At 48.0% G+C, this 19,985-nt stretch overlaps 1 protein-coding gene across 3 annotated transcripts in view; it reads right to left on the reverse strand.

Moving 5' to 3' along the window:
* The window catches only part of DHX35 (DEAH-box helicase 35), a 57,000-nt gene extending 40,009 nt beyond the window's left edge, over positions 1 to 16,991 (reverse strand). For 2 of the 3 annotated variants that reach the window (XM_040981471.1, XM_040981470.1), the window contains exons 1-4: positions 16,873 to 16,991; positions 12,191 to 12,324; positions 8,992 to 9,084; positions 4,181 to 4,258 (exon numbers count right to left, since the gene is read on the reverse strand). In XM_040981471.1, coding sequence (XP_040837405.1) covers positions 4,181 to 4,258; positions 8,992 to 9,084; positions 12,191 to 12,324; positions 16,873 to 16,912 — 345 coding nt within the window. In that variant the 5' untranslated portion in view covers positions 16,913 to 16,991. The remainder of the gene's footprint in view (positions 1 to 4,180; positions 4,259 to 8,991; positions 9,085 to 12,190; positions 12,325 to 16,872) is intronic. The other variant, XM_040981472.1, reaches the window with a different exon arrangement.
* Between the last annotated feature and the right edge of the window lie 2,994 nt (positions 16,992 to 19,985).

Here is a 19,985-nt window from a genome sequence, read left to right on the forward strand (position 1 = left end):
GGCACGCCAGCCCATATGCAGCAACCTCTTCCGCTCTCTCCCATCCCAGAGCTCCAAGTCTGGAGTGTGGTGGGCCCAGGAAGTAACCGAGGCTCCGCAGCCCCAGGCTTGGCGGCACCAACCTTCCCACTGTCCAAGCCACATACAAGCAGGTATTACTCCCCCATCATTGTTTAGGAACCTGAAGAGTGGAGGAGGATCCCAAGCGGCTCTGCCCAGAGACCTAAAATTACAGATTTGAGAGGCCAAAGCAGAACCAGTCATCACAGAGCAGCTGGTCTGTACCAAGCAGTCTTCCAAAACAGCTTAGAAAACCCACAATCATCCTACATTGCCCTACCTCGGGAGGCCCATTTACACGTAACCGGCATCTCACCAGGACCGTGCTGTGATTGTTCCAATCTAACCCTACAGACTGCTGTATTACCAATCTCAAGAAATGCTACAGAGAACGCACGCAGAGAGAAACTAGGAGCTCCTGGGAGAAACAGGCTCACACAAATCAGAATAAATGGACCAATTCTCTCACCACAAATATAATCATTTTTTGGGTCTAAAAAGAAAAAGCCAAACTGATTTATTTTTTTTACTACCTTACTAGTTGTAAACATTCGCAGTAAAAAGAATATACTTTTATTTTCAAAGTCTTTCATCATTTATAAACAAAGTCATATTCCATGGACTCCTTTTCTTTGAAGCTTTAAAAATTTATTTACGTATGAAGTAGAAGGTGGCAGAGATGGAGACATATAGAAGAGCTTCTGTCTTGGTTAATGTCTTCCTGTACCTGCCCTGTCCAAATACCCACAGGAGCAGGACTTGGCACAGCTGAAGCTGGGAGCAGAGAACTCAACCCAGGTCTCTCCCATGCGTGGCAGTGGCCCACCTCCTAAGGCCACTAACTGCTGCCAGCTAAGGTCTGCATTAGTAGGAGGCTTGCTTGGGTCGGGAACCAAGGCCAGGTACTGGATCGTACTGGATCCAGGCACTGTGCTACCAGAGATGGGCCTCATGCCAGTGCCTGAGCAGCCAGGCCACACCACAACCTTCATCTCTGTTGTTTTTCCACAGACTGTTGCCTCAATTGTTGAAAACTCCGCTTCAAGGAAATTAGACTGAACAAACATTTTGCAACAGACTAAGTATATATATAGGGAAAGACACGATTAAAAAAAAAAAATCAAAACAAATACCCAATGCTGGGTGCTTACTGCAGAGCCAGTCCTGCACTTGGTCTTGCTACTATGACGCACACAGCTCCTTAGGCAGGCAGGAGGACCTCACACTGAGCAGTGAGGAAAACAAAGCAAGGCAGACAGAAGAATGCATTGTGAGCCACAGGACAAGGAGGGCCTCATCTGGAAGCCAAGGGCAGCCCGTCTGAGTCTAAGGAGAGTCATTACCAACTGCTCCTCCAGCAGACCAAGCCAAGGCTTAAGGCTTGGTCTCCATCCTCTTCTCAGGCACTGGGGTTGGGACTGTTGGTGAGTTCTAGTATGCACACCACATTCCTCCAGAGAAGCACCACAGACTTGACACTTCTCTTAACACACATGATTAACTCATACTCTTTGTTCTCTCAACAGAAATCTTGTGATTTCATGGAAGTTATCCACGGCTACAAACGTGGAACTGAAATGCAAGTTGGTTAAGGGCTGGGATTCCAAACCACAAACAGGAAAAGCTGCTCTAAGTTTTAGGCAACTCATTCATCCTTCAGAGACACGAAAGGTTAACCCTAACTGTAGTTTCTAAACTTCGGCCCCCAGTTTTGCATACACACACACCTACACACAACTTGTAAACTATTTATCAATAATTTCTAACTAAAAAACCACTATGACATGGACCTCAGGAACAAAATTCACACAATAAACTCTGGGTAGAGCTAAACTAAGGAAGAAGCAGAACTAGCCTCCTGGGAGCAGCACTGTGGTGCAGCATGTTGATCCAGCACCCACACCAACATTCCACATCAGCGCACCTGTTCCAAGCCCGGCTACTCGGCTTCCAATCCAGCTCCCTGCCAGTGAATCAAGCAAAGCAGAGGAAGATGTCCCAAGTGCTGGAGGCCCCTGCCACTCACACTGGAGAACCAGATGGAGTTTCAGGCATCTGGCTTCACCCTGGTCCAACCCCAGCCCCTGAAGCCATTCAGTGAACCAGTGGGTGCAAGACCTCTTTCTCTCTGTCTCTTCTTCCATCTCTGTTGCTCTGCCTTTCAAATAAATAAGGAGGCCTTTAAACAACAACAACCAAAACAACTAACTTGTACAGGTTAAAAATGACAAAATAAAAACATTTTACGCTCCCTCTTTAAAAGCTAGTTAAAAACAACAGAAGAACCATAACATGTTATCAACAAAAAACATCCCGTCTTGAATCAAAGCAGGCAGCCACAAACCCTGGCAATAGACACGGATGCACAGCTGCCCAACTGCTGCCAGTGTGACTCTGAAAGGAAGGAGGTGGGCTTTCTGTAAGGCAAAAGTAATAGAAACCACCAGACAAGACCATGCCATGAGGAAGAAGAAGAGGATGAGTTATTGGAGGGTAACGCTGCCAGGCTGTCTCAAAGAGAACAGCGGCAAGCACTAGAAGAATGCTCATCTGCCAGAACAGCCGGCACCCAGGAGCATGAGAAACTGCTGATAAGCTGGGGACTGGGTGTGGGGCTGCACCTCACCAGGTGTAGGGCTGCAGTCCCACCACCTCATAAAATCCAGAAGGAGGCCTGACACGATGGCTCAGTGGCCAAAACCCTTGCCTTGCACATGCCTGGATCCCATATGACCACCGGTTTGTATCCCAGCTGCTCCACTTCGCTCTAGTTCCCTGTTTGTAGCCTGGGAAGGCAGTAGAGGACAGCCCAAAGCTTTGGGGCCCTGTACCCACAGGGGAAACTCGGAAGAAACTCCTGGCTCCTAGCTTCAGATCAGCTCAGCTCCAGCCATTAAAGCCACTTGGGGAGTTATGTAGATGGAAATGGAAGATTTCTATTTTCTTCTGTGTGTAAATCTGCCTTTCCAATAAAAATAAATAAATCTTTTTAAAAAAAAAAATGAAAAGAAAGAATCCAGAAGGAAGTTTTGCTCTGTCAAGTGGGAACATGGTGCTGTCCACTGAGGGAAGTGCCAGCCGACTTTACACCCTCCTCACAAGCAGAGCCCCGACCCTGGCTCTCTTTCACCTAAGTGTCCCTCCCCACCCACCCAAGGTAGCGTTGACAAACCTGCTATTACAAAGCAAACAGGTGGCTGTGTGTTCAGGCCTGAGGTCAGAGATCTGAACAGTCACAGCAAAGGCCACCTTCCTACAAAGACTCACAGTTTGCAGGGAAGGCACCTAGCAGAGAGCAGGCACCAATCTGAAATCAAGAGCCCTAGGGCTGGCAGCAAGGACCCTGAAAGCCACCCACAGCCCCACGCACAGAGCATGCAGGCTGGGCCCGCACCCTCATCCCTCCCGAGGAACAGAATGCTCACGGTGTCGCCGCTTTTGCTGCCCAGCTGCAAGCTACAGCACAGGAAGACTTCAGAAAGCTCGTGCAAACATCAAAAAATAATTTTTAAAAACTTTAAAAGCTCATGCAAAAGTAGAATTGAAAGGCAAATTCATTTTGGTGCAGGTACAAAAAAAATGTCTAAATTCATGTTGCTCCTCATACAGCATATTTTCCATGACCTTACTGAAGAACCCACTTAACGTAGGTAGGATCCTGAGAACCCACTTAACGTAGGTAGGATCCTGAAGCTTTCTGTTATCTTTTTTCTTAACTTTTTAAGCTTTAATAAAACTTTCCGTGGTGAACACACATGTATCCCAAGATCAGGAACTACCCCTCTTGCACTTCAGTTTCCTGTTTGTTAAATTCAACAGGAGCAAATGTGTGACTAGGACTCCCTGTTTATAATTTGTTTCTCCCCAACCAGCCACCCACTCATCTTTTTCTTTGAAAGACGCTTCCAACAACATTCACAGTTCAAAATGATTCTCCTGGGTGGTTAGTTTTGATTTTAGGATCTAATTATTTGTTTTTACTTCCTCAGCACTTTATTGCATAAAATGTTCACAGTTCTTCTAAACTAGAGAACTAAATTGATAAAGAACAGCGTAATTCATTTGTAACAAGGGGTAAAAACTAAGACATGGAAATAGAAGACACAGAAAGGCAACTCACGGTGACAGCGGCCACTCTCCGAGGCTGGGTCACTCCCACCACTCTCCCCTCCGCCGTCCAGCCAGCTTCTGCCAGGTACTGCAAACACAAACACATCTCAGCACACAGTCAGCACTGCTGCTCCACCACCCCATCCCAGGATAAGCCCACAGCATGCTAAACATCAGACAAAAAAAAGTCCTGGTGAGTTCTTTTGCTTTCGTCTTTTCTGAAGTACAGAGAGAGAAGGAACAAGGTAAAGAGAGAGGAAGAGATGGACAACAATTTTCCATCAGTTAGATCACTCCCCAAACCCCGCAATGGCCAGGGCTGGACCAGACCAAAACTAGGAGTCGAGAACTCAATCCAGGTTCCCCCAAGGATGGCAGGGGTCCAAGGCTTGAGTCACTGTCTGCTGCCTTCCAAGGATTAGCAAGGTTAGCAATTCTGAACCTATCTGATATGTACAGTATAATTTTATGAAAAATACAGGTAACAAGGGCTGAGTTTCTCACTGCTGGAGACAAGTTACAAATGAGGACAGGCTCAACTCGGCCTTGAGTGCCGGGCTGATTCAGAGGCATCAGCATCAAGTCTCGTGTGTAACATGTGTGTTTCCTCAATCTGTCAACCAGGACTCAAATGAACACCTTAGCAGCCCGAGCTTGATTTCCGAACACTCTGCCCAGGAAAGGGAGCAGGCGAATGGGCAGGGGAAACAGACAATGAGCCTAGAAAGTGTGATGCGTGCGATGCACAAAGCAAGGCAGCGGTCTAAAACGGGTGGGGGCTTTTAGAAGGAACACTGAAGGCAAACAGAAGGAGCTCCTTCTGGCCAACAGTGACGAATTCGAGCAAATACACCACCATGGAAATAGCAAGTCTGCACCCACAGGGAAAAAGTGAGAGCCCATCAATCCACATCCACAGACCCCAAGGATCTAGTAGGTAAATACACGGCAGCTGTTGCAGAAGAGTCCATGTTAACAAGGCAATGAAGCGGAAGGCAAAAGGAAAAGGAAACCCATCAGTGCTGCAGACAAGCCCCACCAAGGCACACTCCAGTCAGTAAGCGGGGACTGTGTGGAGAGGGGACTACTCCCAACTCCCAAGGGAAGGGCAGCAGTCTGATAAGCAAACCTAACACCTTCACCAAGGGGCCAGAGTTAACATTTCGGGTGACCAAGGCGCCAGCACCACAGAATCCTTTAGATCCTGTACCAAGTGTCATTGGTTTCTCACCCAAAAAATGCATAAGCTCTCTTCAAATCACACACACGAAATAATACAAATCGAATGAAGCAACACAAAACAAAAAACAATGCTTTTTCAAAGTGCTAAGATCATAAGAGATGAGGGGCAAGACCAAGGTCTCCTTCTCCTGGACTGAAGGAGACCAAGGAGAAATGAACAAGCGCACAGTAGGAGCACACGTGGAAAGTGGAGGACTTGAAGTAATATACTGAAGTGTCACTGTCCTGCTTTTGATAAACACAGAGTGGTGTGAAAGGGACAGAGGGATTCTTGCATTGTTTCTTACAACCTGTTTAATTAAACTTTAATTAAACTTCAACAGGAAGTTTAATTAAAAACTGACTGTAGGGAATGGGTGTTTCCTATAGATGCACTGGGTTTAAGTCCTGGCCCCATTCCTGATTCCAGCTTCCCGGAGCTAGCAGACAGTGCAAGGAGTCAGCTCCAGCCACTCCCATGGGAGGTCTGGACAGAGTCCTAGGCTCCTGGCGTTGGCCTGGCCAGCCCCAGCTACCGTGGACATTAGGGGAATGAACCAATGCATGGAAGATATCTCTCACACTTCTGTTATTTTCCTTTTAAATATATATATATTTTTAATTGTATAGGCAATCTAGGGCTCTGAGTACCAGGGGAAAAAAAGCCAAAATCTATCTTCAAATAACTGTAAAGAACAAAATGTCATAGTTTTTCTTTCTCCCATATTACAAACATGTATAAAATATATTACCAATCATCCTAATCAATACAGATATAAAACAGAACTAAAATGACAGTCACCGGGCCTGGCTTGGTGGCCTGCCTAGTGGCTAAAATCCTCAGCTTGTATGCACCTGGATCCCATATAAGTGCCGATTCTAATCCCAGAGGCCCCGCTTCCCATCCAGCTCCCTGCTTGTGGCCTGGGAAAGCAGTCGAGAATGGCCCAAGGCCTTGGGACCCTGCACCTGCGTGGGAGACCCGGAAGAAGCTCCTCCTGGCTTTGGATTGGCTCATCTCTGGCTGTGTAGCCATTTAAGAAACCTCTAAGTCAAGATGACCACATGCTATGAGCAAGTAGAAACCTTGGTGTCTTTAAACAAAGAACTTGAAAATCTCCATAGTTAATATAACACAGTTCATCCTAAGCCAATGAAATAACCACACAGATTAATTCCAAAACACACTAAAATGATTAGCTCCCATGTGGCCTTTCACCTCTATTTACACTCTCCAACTTCATGACTCGTGTGCTCACCTGTAAAGGGATTAGGAATATGAGCAGGGGTCACCAAGGATTACACAGATTACTACGTACAAAATGCTCACTTTCTGTAGCACTTCTTACAATTATCTATTATTACTACTAGTACTTTATAACCAATAATATCTGTCATTTAGCCTGGCCCTTCTCTCCTACCTCCCTGTAAAGAGTAACTAACTCGTTGGGTTCTTGATACCATCTGTACCTAGTCTGACTCCAGGTCACCAAAACCCCTGCTGCCTGCTGTTCCTCTCTGCTGGCCTTTCATCAGCTGCATGTGAGATCACTTGGGGAACTTTTCAGAAATTATGTCTGGGCACCGCACTAAGTCCACTATTCAGGATAGAGTGGGAGGGCAAACAGAGCGAGCGAGAACCATATAGGTATGCAGGCACAACCACCTGTCTGGACCAGGCAATCAAACACAAAAATGCAGGGGGATTTTCATCTTCTTGCTCTGAAACTCTCCTAACCAGAGGCTGCTGTTTGTGCTCAGCACATCTGCTGCAACTGCACTCACTGACAACTACCATAGCCCACTACTTCCTCCCACCCCGATTCCACAAGAATGGCCTTTTCAAAAACCCAGAGCTGCTCCGGTCTTATACTCCCTGGCCATGACCCTGGCTCCCCTCCTGAGCCTCACTGCTCATCTGCGGCTGCCTTCTCTGACCATGGACAAACCACCATGTTCACACACCTTTCTTTGCCATCTCCCCAACAGCCAGGCGCTGTCTTCTGCAAATTCCCAAGTGAGGATGCTCCCAGGATTTTGTCCTTGGTTCTTAACGCCTTCTCTCTCTCTCTCTATTTCTCCCTCCTGCAATCCTATAAATATCAGGATGTCCTGTCATCCATAAGTGGATAATGAGCCCAGTTTTCCTGTAAAAACCAGGTAATAACATTTCTCAGCTGTGATACCCTTGGGCTTTCTGTAGCAATTACTCAACTTTGGGACACAGCATGGAAGAAGCCACAGGCAACAGGTCAGCAATTCGGGGTGGCTGTGTGTCAATAGTTTCTTTTACCATAACAGGCAGTAGGCTGGATTTGGTTCACGAGCTGTGATTTGCTAATTATGTAGCAATGACAATGAACAAACTCTAAGTACTCTCAACAACAGGGAAGATTCTCACAGATATAATATTGGACAAAAGAAGATACAATACTGCGCTACAGTGTCTATAAAATAGACAAAGGCCTGGCACAGTAGCCTAGTGGCTAGTTTTTACCTTGTAGGTGCCGGGATCCCATATAGGCACCGGTACTAATCCCAGCAGCCCCGCTTCCCATTCAACTCCCTGCCTGTGCCTGGGAAGTAAGTCGAGAACAGCCAAAGCCTCAGGACCCTGCCACCCGCATTGGAGACCTGGAAGAAGCCCCTGGCTCCTGGCTTCAGATTGGCTCAGTTCCAGCCATGGTGGCCACTTGGGGAGTAAATCAGCAGATAGATCTTCCTCTTTGTTTCTCCTCCTCTCTGTACATCTGGCTTTACAATAAAAATAAATAAACCTTTTAAATAAAATAAACTCAACTAAACTAATCCAGGTGTTAGTGGGACAGGAGGGCAGTCAGAGGCTTCTGGGGTTCTGCTACCGATTCTACAGGTGCATTTCCTAGTACAAATCTGGCAAGCCACACAATGATGAGGCAGCTACTATCCTAATTCACAATAAGAAAACACAAGAATTTGCAGGAACTGCCAGGGTTGGCCACTTAACGACCATTCCTCACCGGTGAAGTTGAGGCCTTTAGAGTATGCTGACCTCACCCTGCCTCTCCATCCCTGACAGCTGACCACAGGATCCCTGCATCAGGACCAGTCATTCAGGCTCCATTTGAAACCCTGTTTCCTATACCGGACCTTTGCTAATCCAGTTTCCGGAGCATGTCCATTCCACAGACAGCCGTTCCTGATCTGAGAAGCTTCTCACCACTCTATATAATTCCCAGATTGCCAGGTTTCATCCACTGGACCCCCTCAACTGCAATGATCTGAGGACAAAAGCTAAGCAGTGCACCTCTTTGAACAAATCCCGCATTCTCTCTCGGAGGATGGCCATCCAGTTAGCATTCTGGATTTAGAATAAATCAAAGACAACTGCTACTTTCATACTAAGCAAAGAGCTCATAAGCCTGAGAGCTTGACGAAAGGAATCCGAGCTCAGCATCTCCCCACGGCAGACAGACCTTTCGAGCCGGGGAAGCGACCGATTCCTGATGGAGGTGAGCATCAGAGCTGACTGCTTCCAGAGAGGACAGCTGAAAACACAGAGCACGGTGAAGGGGCTGGCCACCCCACCCCCGGTGCGAAGGCCCGGCAACAGGCACTCACCTGCGGGATCTGCGTGCTCTTCCCGCAGCCTGTCTCGCCGACAATCACCACGGTCTGGTAGTTTTCTATCAAGTACAAAATGTGATTCCTAAGCTGGAAAAGAACAACTGTACATTGTAAATGGCCACATGCTGGTGCAAAGCACCTAGATAAAGGTATTTAAAACACTGTGAACTCAGCTGTTTGCAAGAGAAAGTCAAGTGTAAAAAGATCAAAATGTATTTCCAGCTCTCACGTTCCATATCAGGAGAGTTGATACAGCCAGAAGGGATATGCAGACGCTTTACAGAATTGCTCATAACAGTCCCATTCATTCACCAAGACAATTTGGGCTAAATCATGAAGAAACACTCCAATAATACAATAATTTATAGTTGTTACAAAGAACAAATATCTGTCTTCACTAACATGGGATGATCTAGAAAATACACAAAGGGATGAAAAGCAGGCACAGAACAGTGAGAAAACCACACCAATATGTGTGATAAATACATACATACAAATCTAGTAGAGAGTACATCCAGTAAAAAGCACACAAGAAACTGCAATGGTGCTTCTAGGGAAGGAGAGTGGCAAACAGAATGTGAAGTTGGGCCCGGGACAACAGCCTAGTGGCTAAAGTCCTGGCCTTGCACGCACTGGGATCCCATATGGACTCCAGTTCCTGTCCCACTTCCCGCCCAGCTCCCCTTGTGGCCTGGGAAAGCAGTTGAGGACGACCCAAAGCTCAGGACCCTGCACCCACACGGGAGATCTGGAAGAAACTCCTGGCTTTGGATCAGCTCAGCTCGGGCCGTTGCGATCACTGAGGAGTGAATCAGCGGACATGAGATCTCCCTTTCTATCTCTCCCTCTCTCTGTATATCTGCCTTTCCAATAAAAATAAATAAATCTTTAAAAAAAAAAAAAAAAGGAAAAGAAAAAGAGGGCCCAGCGCGGTAACCCAGCAGCTAAAGTCCTCACCTTGTACATGCTGGGATCCCATATGAGCGCAGTTCTAATCCCGGCCATTCCACTTCCCAACCAGCTCCCTGCTTGTGGCCTGGGAAAGCAATTGAGGACGGCCCAAAGCCTTGGGACCCTGCACCCGTGAGGAAGACCCAGAAGAGGCACCTGGCTCCTGGCTTCAGATCGGCTCAGCTCCAGCCATTGCGGCCACTTGGAGAATGAATCAATGAAAATCTTGAAATCAATGAAAATCTTCCCCTCTGTCTCTCCCCCTCTCTATATATCTAACTTTCTGACAAAAATAAGATAAATATTTAAAAAAAAAAAGATATGTGAAGCTATTTTCACCTGATTAAAATATTTTCCTGTATTAACTTACAAAAACCCTGGAAGAAGCATACTCTCTCCTCTAGCTCTAACCGCACCTTCACAATGAGGTCCCCCTGCGTGTATCCCCAGGTAGCTAAAGCATCCTACGTATCTCTTTCAGCTGAGCCTCCTCTGCTTCCATTCTGTGTGCAAACCACACCGGTTCGGCCATTAGGAAGTCGCAGCTGCTTTTGTACTCGGCCTGATTAGAAGCACCTTACCTAGAATAAGGAAGCTTCCCATGAACACCTGACTTGCAGGGAAAGCCCGACACCCGGGGCCCTCCCCGCACTCACTGCTCAGCTCTCAGGCCGCACCAGCACCCTGCTTGGTGAGGGCTCAGCGGAACCAGAGTGCTTCGGCCTCTACCCAGCAAACGAGGCACAGCTTGTTCTGAGCCTTTGGGTTTGGTAGTGTTTGGGATCTAGATACCAGTTCTCAGGCCTTAGTGGAGAAAACCTTACAGGGTATCTGTTAAAAATAAAGATTCCCAGGCCAGCGTTGTGGCCTCGTGAGTAAAGCTGCTGCCCAGAACACTGGCATCGCATACAGGCACTCGTTTGTGTCCCGGCTGCTCTACTTCCAATCCACTGTCACTGCGAGTGGCCTGGGAAAAGCAGTGGAAGATGGCCCAAACACCTGAGTCTCTGCCACCCACATAGGACACGCAGAAAAAGCCCCAGCACCCAGCTCCTGCTTTCAGTCTAGCAAAACCTGGCTTTCGCAGCCCTGCGGGGAGTGAATTAGCAGATGAAGCTCTCTTTCTGCCTTTCCCTCTGTATAAGTCTCTTTTGCAAATAAATAATCTTTTTTTAAAAAAAGAAATAGAATAGGGGTCAGTGTGCTGCAATAGCAGGTAAAAGCTGCTGCCCGATGCATCGGCACCCCATATGAGCACTAGTTCTAGACTCGGCTGCTCCACTGCCCTTCCAGCTCCCTGCTGATGTATCTGGTAAAGCAGTGGACAACGGCCCAAGTGCTTGGCCTTCTGCACTCAAATGGGAGATCTGGAAGAAGCTCCAAACTCCTGACTCAGCCTCACCCAGCCCTGGCTGTTGTGGGCCATTTGGTAAATGAACCAGTGGATGGAAGATCTCTCTCTTCTCTAGAACTCTGACTTTAAAATAAATAAATAAATCTTCCCAAAAATAATAATAATAATAAAAAAATTCCCATCTGTACCTACAGGATTCTACGCTGCAGGGCGAGGGCCCAAGAATCTGCATTCTACAAGCAGCCAAGGGAAATTCTAGCATAGCTGCTGTGACGACTGTCGCCTCGACGGTTTCTTTTTGTTGGTTTTGACTTTGTGCTGTTCTTTTGTTCTGAGTGAGATAAGGAGAAATATCTGGTTCTTTAAATTTTTATAGATAGCAAGTTCAGTAGATGAGTATACTGACGGTGGACTGACACTTGGAATGGGTGGACAAGGAAAATGCAAAAGCCTTCTTCAACTGAAATATTCCCAGTTCACCTTTTTTAAAGAAAATGTCTTTTTAAAAGATAGTAAAAGTCAGCCATACAGTAGCAAGTTGTTGCAACCAGATATATGAAAGTTCACAATGCTGTTTTCACCACTTTCATGCTTGAAACTATCTATAATTGAAAGTAATAGAGGGGAAAAAAGAATGTCAATCCTAATCCTCCAATGTCTAAGATATAACTGAAAAAAATATCTTAAGACTTGTAAAGTTAACAAGTATATACTTCAACAGGAGGAGGGATTCCCTCCTATTCCACCCTATTCTCTGAGCTGTGTGTGCAAACCCATCCCAGGTAAGAGGACACGACTCCCTTCCAAGCCAAACCTAAAGCTACCACAGACACGGAGGCCCACAGACAGACACGGAGGCCCACGGACAGACACGCACGCTGAACGTACCTTGAACACGGGCAGCTTCTGCCTCTGCTGCTCTATTGAAAGGGCAGCATAGGGGTTGTAAACAATGGTGGTCCCAGAATTCTCAGCAAGACTCGGTCTCTCTTCAGAGATGCTAACGCCCGGCCCCTCTGTACCTGCAGCACAAGTGGTTTGTTCAGATTCTGATGTGCAAGGGTTACAAACCTTCCAAGACAAAGATACAGAAGAGAAGCAGTACTTCTAAGCTCTTAGAAGGGGTTACACCTGGAGAAACACAAAGCCTTAAGGCCCAGGAGACAGCAGCCCCAGCTGCCATCGGGCAGCCCAGAGGGAAGCACAACAGGGCACAGTGCTTCTGGTTCTAGCTTCCGTGGCCAGACTACCAGCATACTCCTAACAGAAGTGAAAGCATCTCAATGGCACTCAGCCAAGGCCAAGGACCAAGCATGTTTTCACACACCAAGGCTCAGGAATAACAGGAACTGGAGTCCCAAATGATGCCCCGTTTTCTCCTTTCAACAAGTTTCTTCCAGGCCTTTGGGCTGGCTTTTCCACGGGGCCTGGAAGAAAGGCTGCTGACAGGCACTCATCGTGGGGATAAACAGAAATCAGCTGCGTGCCAAGCGCTGCGCAAAGAGCACCCAACACATGACAACAAACAACAGAGACTGGACAACCCACACCCATTCAATCAGCCACAGCTAGTGGAGTGGGATGCAATTCTTGATAGCCTCCACCTAAATCAAGAGTTAGAGAGGATGCATGGGAAGGGCAGATTAGACAGTGGCTGCCCACAGCTTCCTGCCTAGAGTAATGACCAAGTGATGCTCACCGTGATAGAGGCAAGCCGTGGCCCAGAAGGAAAATGCCACACAGACTTTCAATCTCAAAGAGAACAAAGCTCAGGGGGAACATGCGGTTCAATTCTCACAATCGGATTCCATAACTTTTTCACACTGATTTGTTTGTGTCACCCAAGATTAGAACCAGGAGCTTACAAAAATGACACAGCATTCAGTTCAACAGAAGGCAGGTATTTCTAAGCAGTGTAGCTGTTCAGCACTGGAGTATGCACCCTGGGAAGCACACGCTATATAAGAATAATCATCAAAAACATTGAGGGGGTGGGGGGACAGGCATTCTGCCACAGCAGGTAAAGCTGCACCTGTGCCACTAGTATCCTATGTGGGCACAAGTTCTTGATCCAGCTGATCCAGCTCCCTAGCAATGGTCTGGGAAAACAGAGGAAGATGTCCCCCAAGTCCTTGAGCCCCTGCAACCTACATGGGGGACCTCAAAGAAGCTTCTGGGGCCCGGCGTGATAGTGTAGCGGTTAAGATCCCCACCTTGAATACCCAGGATCCCATATGGGTGCCGGTTCTAATCCCAGCGGCCCCGCTTCCCATCCAGCACCCTGCCTGTGGCCTGGGAATGCAGTCAAGGACGGCCCAAGACTTTGGGACCCTGTACCCACATGGGAGACCCGAAGGAGGCTCCTGGCTTCAGATTGGCTCAGTTCCAACCGTTGCGGCTGCTTGGGGAGTAAACCATCAGACAGAAGGTCTTCCTCTCTGTCTCTCCTCTCTGTATATCCACCTTTCCAATAAAAAAAAAAAAGAAGAAGAAGCTTCTTGCTCCTGGCTTTGGCCTGGCTCAACCCTGTCATTTTAGCCACTTGGGGAGTGAATCAGCAGATAGAAGATCTCTTTCTCTCTCTCTCTTTGACATTCAAAATAAAATCACTTTTAAAAAAATCCTTCTTTGAATTCAGGCCTTCTGAGCTCAAAATTTGTGATACTGTGTGAAATGTATGGGGCTTTCTGATAAGACTAATTAGTTCAGTTCCCTATGTTTACATACATATATTTTTTTACAAGTCCCAGATCTCTTCCAACATCTGATAAAAGCTATAAACCTCCTCGCCTGAAGACACACCTGAATATAATCTACCACAACGTAAAATGTTTGGGTTGAATATCACTTTAGATCTCTGACCGTCTTCAAGTACTTCCAGGAACATGGTTGTGTTTCAGACACCCAAGACTGCCAAAACTCAGGTAAGTGGGCCATGCTGTGTGGCTGCTGCCAAAATGCTGACCTTCCTTTCAGCTAGACGAGAGCTGGCACAGAGCCTGGCACAAAGCCTGTGCTCCGAGCGGGGTGCTTCTCTTCCTCTTCCCCCTTACTGTTGTCACCTCCTCTTTGTCATTGAGACGGAAGAAAACACGCCTGCAAACAACATCATGCTCTCCTTTGCTCCGTGACAGTCCTGAATTCTCTCCCTTGCTAAAACATCTTCCAAAACTTCACACAGTGGACTATTGAAACGCTGCTCCTCCAAGGTGTCCTACCTCCTGCCACGTCAGGATTTAGCCCACTCAGGGCCCTTGTTCTACACTACCCTGTCCGTCCCTAAGCTGCAGCCCAGTCCATCTCAGTAAATGCGGCTCCGAGTGCCTGTACAACCAGAGCTGTACTCCACCTAGGAAGGGCAAATTCTCTAAGGCAAGTCGGCTGTCACCCAAGGATCCCCCTCTCCCGCCACCACTGGAAGCATACTCCATGGCAAGTGACCCTGCCAAGAGCCATGTGGATTTTTTTTCTTTTGCAACTGAAAGAACTGACGATTTTATTTTCACATTTCACAATATAAATGAAAAGTATACTTTTAAAAACCCCATTTCTGCCCCCCAAAACTACTTTGTCACGCTGTTAGAAACACCCAGTCACAGCACCACAATCTCCTGGGGAAGCAGAACATGTGACACAGAACTACTAGGAGGAGGCCTCCCCACTCTCCCTGCCTGGCTGAGCCATTCCTGGGCAAGTGGGCACCATCATGGGACGGGCAGGAGGTCTCATCATTGGTGGCCCCGGCACCACTGACATATGGCCTCCCATCAGTGGCTTCATTCCAGGAGCAGGTCCCACTGGCATCATCCCAGGGGGAGGAGGGCCCATCAGTGGCATCGTGGGAGGGCCTCCCATATGGGGTGCTGGCACCATACCACGGCAGACTTAAGGGAGGCGAGATCATCACCCCTGCAGGAGGAACAGCAGAGAATGGAGTGGGAGTCATTTTTCCTTACTGAAACGCAGCTGCTGTTTTGTCAGCCAGGCTCTGAGCCTGTTCTTCCATCTCGTTGTGCTACTTGGGACCCTATGAGACCTGGACAGAGTTCCAGGCTCTCAGCTTCAGCCGTGTGGAGGGTCAACCAATGGGTAGAAGAAGATCCCTCTCGCTCTCATTCATCTCCCTTTCTTTGATTTTTTCAAAATTCATTCCGACCTTTATTATGCTTAACTCTGACCTGTTACTAAAAGCTTGAACAAATAAAACAAAAGGTCATTCATAACTTCTTGGGATCTTGGTTTTGGCAGCAAATAAAACTCAGGTCAGGGGCCGGGACGACAGGACAGTGAGTTAAGCTGTGGCTTGCCATGCTGGCATTCCATCCCAGATTACTGGATCAGGACTCGGCTATGCCATGTCCAGTCCTACTGATGCATATGGCAAAACAGCAGGTGACAGCTCAAGTGGTAAACCTGGATGAAGTTCCTGGACGAAGGCCCAGACATGACCACCGCAGCCATTTAGGGAGAGAACCACGGATGGAAGACCTCTGTCTCTCAAATCATTAATCAATCTTTAAAGAGAAAAAAAAAATTAAGGAAGCAGTTGCTCTTGTTGGGGAAGTGGGTGTCCCTCAGGACGAAGAATCAACTGATGCTTTGAAATCACCATGAAGAGATGGGCTACAAACTGAAAACTCATCAAGCTCATCTTTCATTTAGGTTTATTTCCCACATCATTTACATAACAGGGGACCACCCTAAAACACCCCTGAAAGCCCTCCCTTGTATTTTTCTGCCTCATTTCGTTTTTGCTGCAGAGTCTGCAGGGATGCAAATAATTTAAAAATAATAATAAAATGACAAACTAGTAACTGTCAGACTTCCGTCTTTTACAAGAAACTAATGGAAGAGGAAGAAGCGATGCATCTCACACCATCTGGCCTAACAAGCACTGATTCCTAAATGAATGCCAACACAAGTAAAGCAGTGTGTGGCTACGACCCGTATGGGATAGCAGCCAGTAGGAAGAAAGGCGTTCACGTTCCGGTAGATGAGAGTTATCCTAAAAAATTGCCTTTTTTCTTTTTTGGAGAGAAGGGGCTTTAAATCAGACGATGTGTTGTGACCACCAGGACAGCCGTCACTACGCTGCCCATTTAACAGGTGAGCAGGTCATGGCTGGGGATTTGCAGACTTAACCGAAGGTCACCTTATTTACTCTAAAACAGAGACCAAAATCTGAACCCGGGCAGTCAGACTCCATAGCCTGTGCCCCTGCGTGTTCAGCAGCACCGTGTCAGCTTCCCGCGGAGCCCCAGGGCTGCACCAAGGGATGCGAGGGCAATCTGGGACTTCCATTCCCACGAGGTAAGCAGTAAGAAGGAAAACCAAGCTTGAGGACGCTGAGCCTCGAACAAGGTCACTCCGCGAGCCTCTGCCGGAGGGGCAGGCTGACCGCCGAGTCCCTCGGGGGCGCAGAGTCCACCTGCACAGAGGCACAGACCCGCTACTGCCCAGACCTGTCCGGCCTGCGGGCAGGTCCGCCGGTTCCCACGGCGCCGGCCGCAACGCCAAGACCGAAGGCAGGCCGCCGCTTCTGCCCAGCGTCCGTCCCCCAGGGGTCTTACCCGGTCGCCAGAACTTCACTGGTCCCACGGGCGCAGCCATGCTGGGGTGAAAGGTCACGAGGAGGGTTCCACCCCCGACGCCGCGCGCGAGTCCTGGAACACTAGGGGGCGTGGCCCGCGAAGAGCCAGGACCCGGATAGCTCAGCCGGCCTTGGAGCCACGCCCACAGTCACGCCTCTTCAGACCACGTGGTCCAGTCCGAAGCTAGTCATCTGCAAGCGCTTCGGCCACACCCCTGAGAATGTTGAGCCACGTGATCTCCCTCCATGTTGTGACTGAGTGCGAGCTTTTTCTCCCTGCGTGATCGCTTGTCCTGCCAGTGATGGTGACGTGAACGGCCCCGACACGCGAGAGCGGGCCTTGGGTGACGACTGCTTTCCTCAGGGTCTGGTGCTCTGCAGTACCCTGCTCAGGGGGCGCGCTGAGCCGGCTTCCCGGTTCCATTCCCAAACACTGATTCTGTTAGCTGGAGCAGCGTCGCTGCTTCTCTTACTGAAGGATAATAGTAACGACCTCGTGGGCTTCATGGCTCTGTAGACACCGGGCGTCTGTGCGCGGTCTCCACTCCTTCACGGAGCTCGTGTCCCAGGTGTGAAAGGGAGGTTGAATGGTAAAGGCAAAAATGCTCAGGGAACAGTGCTTATTATTGGCAAATAAAACAGCGAACCTGTTTGGAAGTAATCAAGGGCTTTGAAAGAAATCCTGGAAAATGGAGGCGGGACGAAGTGGGGGACAAGAAAAAAATTAGAAACGGCTACCTCAAGCCGGGACACTAAACCCAGTGTTTCCCACAGTCTGGCTGTTCACCAGTCAAATAACAAAGGCTGGGTACCCCACTAACCACACTACCAGCACCACCACCACTCCGATCCTGCTCAGTGTCAGCATCGCCTGCAAACGTGTATTTTAAGAAACTCCTGAAGTCTTAAATTCACAGATGTTGGAGAGCTTATACCAACTCCTAGAAGCGCTGGCAAGAGCTAATGAACTCTAGCAGGGGTAATACCTCACTGGCAAGCCAACAAAGGGGGCGACTTTGGAATCCGCTGCTTGTAGCTGCTGTTAGGAACATTCTGCCTCCTCGAGGGGGCGTGGTCCCGTTATCCCGAGAGCTGCGGAGACAGAAGACTTGGAATCCTAACTACAGGTTTCCTAGTTCCTAGAAGTCATGTGATGAGTAGGGGCCACCTGCAATGCCAACATCTCATATAAGCGCCAGGTTGTATCTCAGCTGCTCCACTTCTGGTCCAGGACCTGCTAATGGCCTAGGAAAGGCAGCAAAAGATGACCCAAGTGTCTGGGCCCCTGCCATCCATGTCATCCATTCAGAGACCAGAATGAAGTTCCCACCTTCTATGTCAACCTGGCCCAGCGCTAGCCATGACAGCCTCTGGGGCATGAAGTGGCAGATGAAACATCTCTCTTTATCTCTCCCTCTCTCTTTATAACTCTATCTTTCAAGTAAATAAATAAATCTTTTTTTAAAAAAAAATCTGTTCCAATCCAACATTGACTTAGTGTGATGACAATCCATTGAAAATGTGTACTCGTTTTGTTAGGTAGAGATCCGTTTTGCAACTTCCAACTGCAGGTGGGTTTCTCAGAAAGATCACATTCCAAAAATCATGTTCTATGGGTATGTTACAGGAAGTTTGTGCCTGTCTTAACAGGAAGTTTGTGCCTGCGTTAAACAGTACACCCTGCTTTGAAGTGTTTCCAGACCATGCTCATTGAAACAGATTAGAAGCTATGGGATTTAAGGCTTTGTATCTTTGTAGCAGTGAAAGCCTTATGAAAACAAGTGATAGAAAATCCAACCTCACTTGCACCATACAGCCTGAAAGTCCAAGAGACTCAGCTACGTGTGGATGCACAGGGCATCACCAGCCTTCTTTCTGATCATTCCCTTCTGCTTCAGGCATGATGTCATTGCAAAATGGCCATGTCAACAGTGCAAAAATGTCTGAGGGTTAAGGCACCACCGAAGAGCCTGATGGTCCATGTGAGCACCAGTTCAAGTCCCAGCTTCCTGCTAATGCACCCAGGAAAGCAGCTGATGGCCTGAGAGTATGGATCCCTGCAACCACATCGAAGACCTGGATGGAGTTCTAGCTCCTGACTTCAGCCTGCCCCAGCCCTGGCCATTGTGGCCAGTTGAGAGGTGAACCAGTAGGTGGGAGATCTCCCTCTCTCTAACTCTTGCAAGTAAATACAATATTTTTAAATCCACCTTGGATGGATTACTAAGGCCAGAGAATGTGATGTAGTGTTTGCTGCAGACCCAGGTCACCTGCTGCGGCCTCAGTGAGGTCTGCTTCACCAGAATCACACCAACTGACAACTTGCAAACACAGTGACTCCTCAGAGGGAAGTATGAAATCAAGATGATCAGATGAGTGGGTTGAAGGAAAAAGCAACTAGTACAACCCTCCAAGGGTTAATGTGTTAGCACGGTTCATTTCCTGAAACAACTACCTTTGGGTGGTCTCCCTCAAGCCAGACGAGAGCTATACCCCAGACAGAAAAGAGAGGGTCTTTTGTAGAAACACTCCACTGATTAGTAGTCTGCTGGAAGTCTCAGGCACAGCCTCTGCAACTTGTTCTAACAGATGTGAATGCCTGTCTGGTTTGCTGGCTTGCACACAAATGATCCCTGTGGAACATAGTAACATAAGCAAAAGTGTTTACTTGGCACTGAGGATTCCAGGGCAGAGCAGTGGGGAGATCCAACTGAAAAGACTCAGCAGGCATGGGAGGAGTCCCTCCCTTAAGAGCCGGGGAGTCCTCCTTGGTTTGCACCTGTGGGTTGCCCGCAGACTTCACTGGTCACACTGGAACACATTTGAGGATGAAAAGGGAGGTTAGCCAGACAGGACCTAAGAGACGAGACTGGGACTTTGCCAGGCATACCAGAGCATCTGTAGGGGTAAGCACTACCAGTGAACCCCAGTGATAACAATGCTTATTTGGACATGCTCAACAGGAAATGCAAATCCCCTACTCACAGACTATGTCTGAATACAGTCACTTATAGCTTCAAGACGTCCCCAGAACATGGCAATGTTTATTACCAGAATGCCTCACAATAATTATTTCTGTGAGAATATTCCTGT

This window comes from Ochotona curzoniae, unplaced genomic scaffold, assembly GCF_017591425.1.
Source record: "Ochotona curzoniae isolate NIBS_2020 unplaced genomic scaffold, NIBS_Ocur_1.0 contig_3520, whole genome shotgun sequence".
NCBI classification, from domain to species: domain Eukaryota; kingdom Metazoa; phylum Chordata; class Mammalia; order Lagomorpha; family Ochotonidae; genus Ochotona; species Ochotona curzoniae.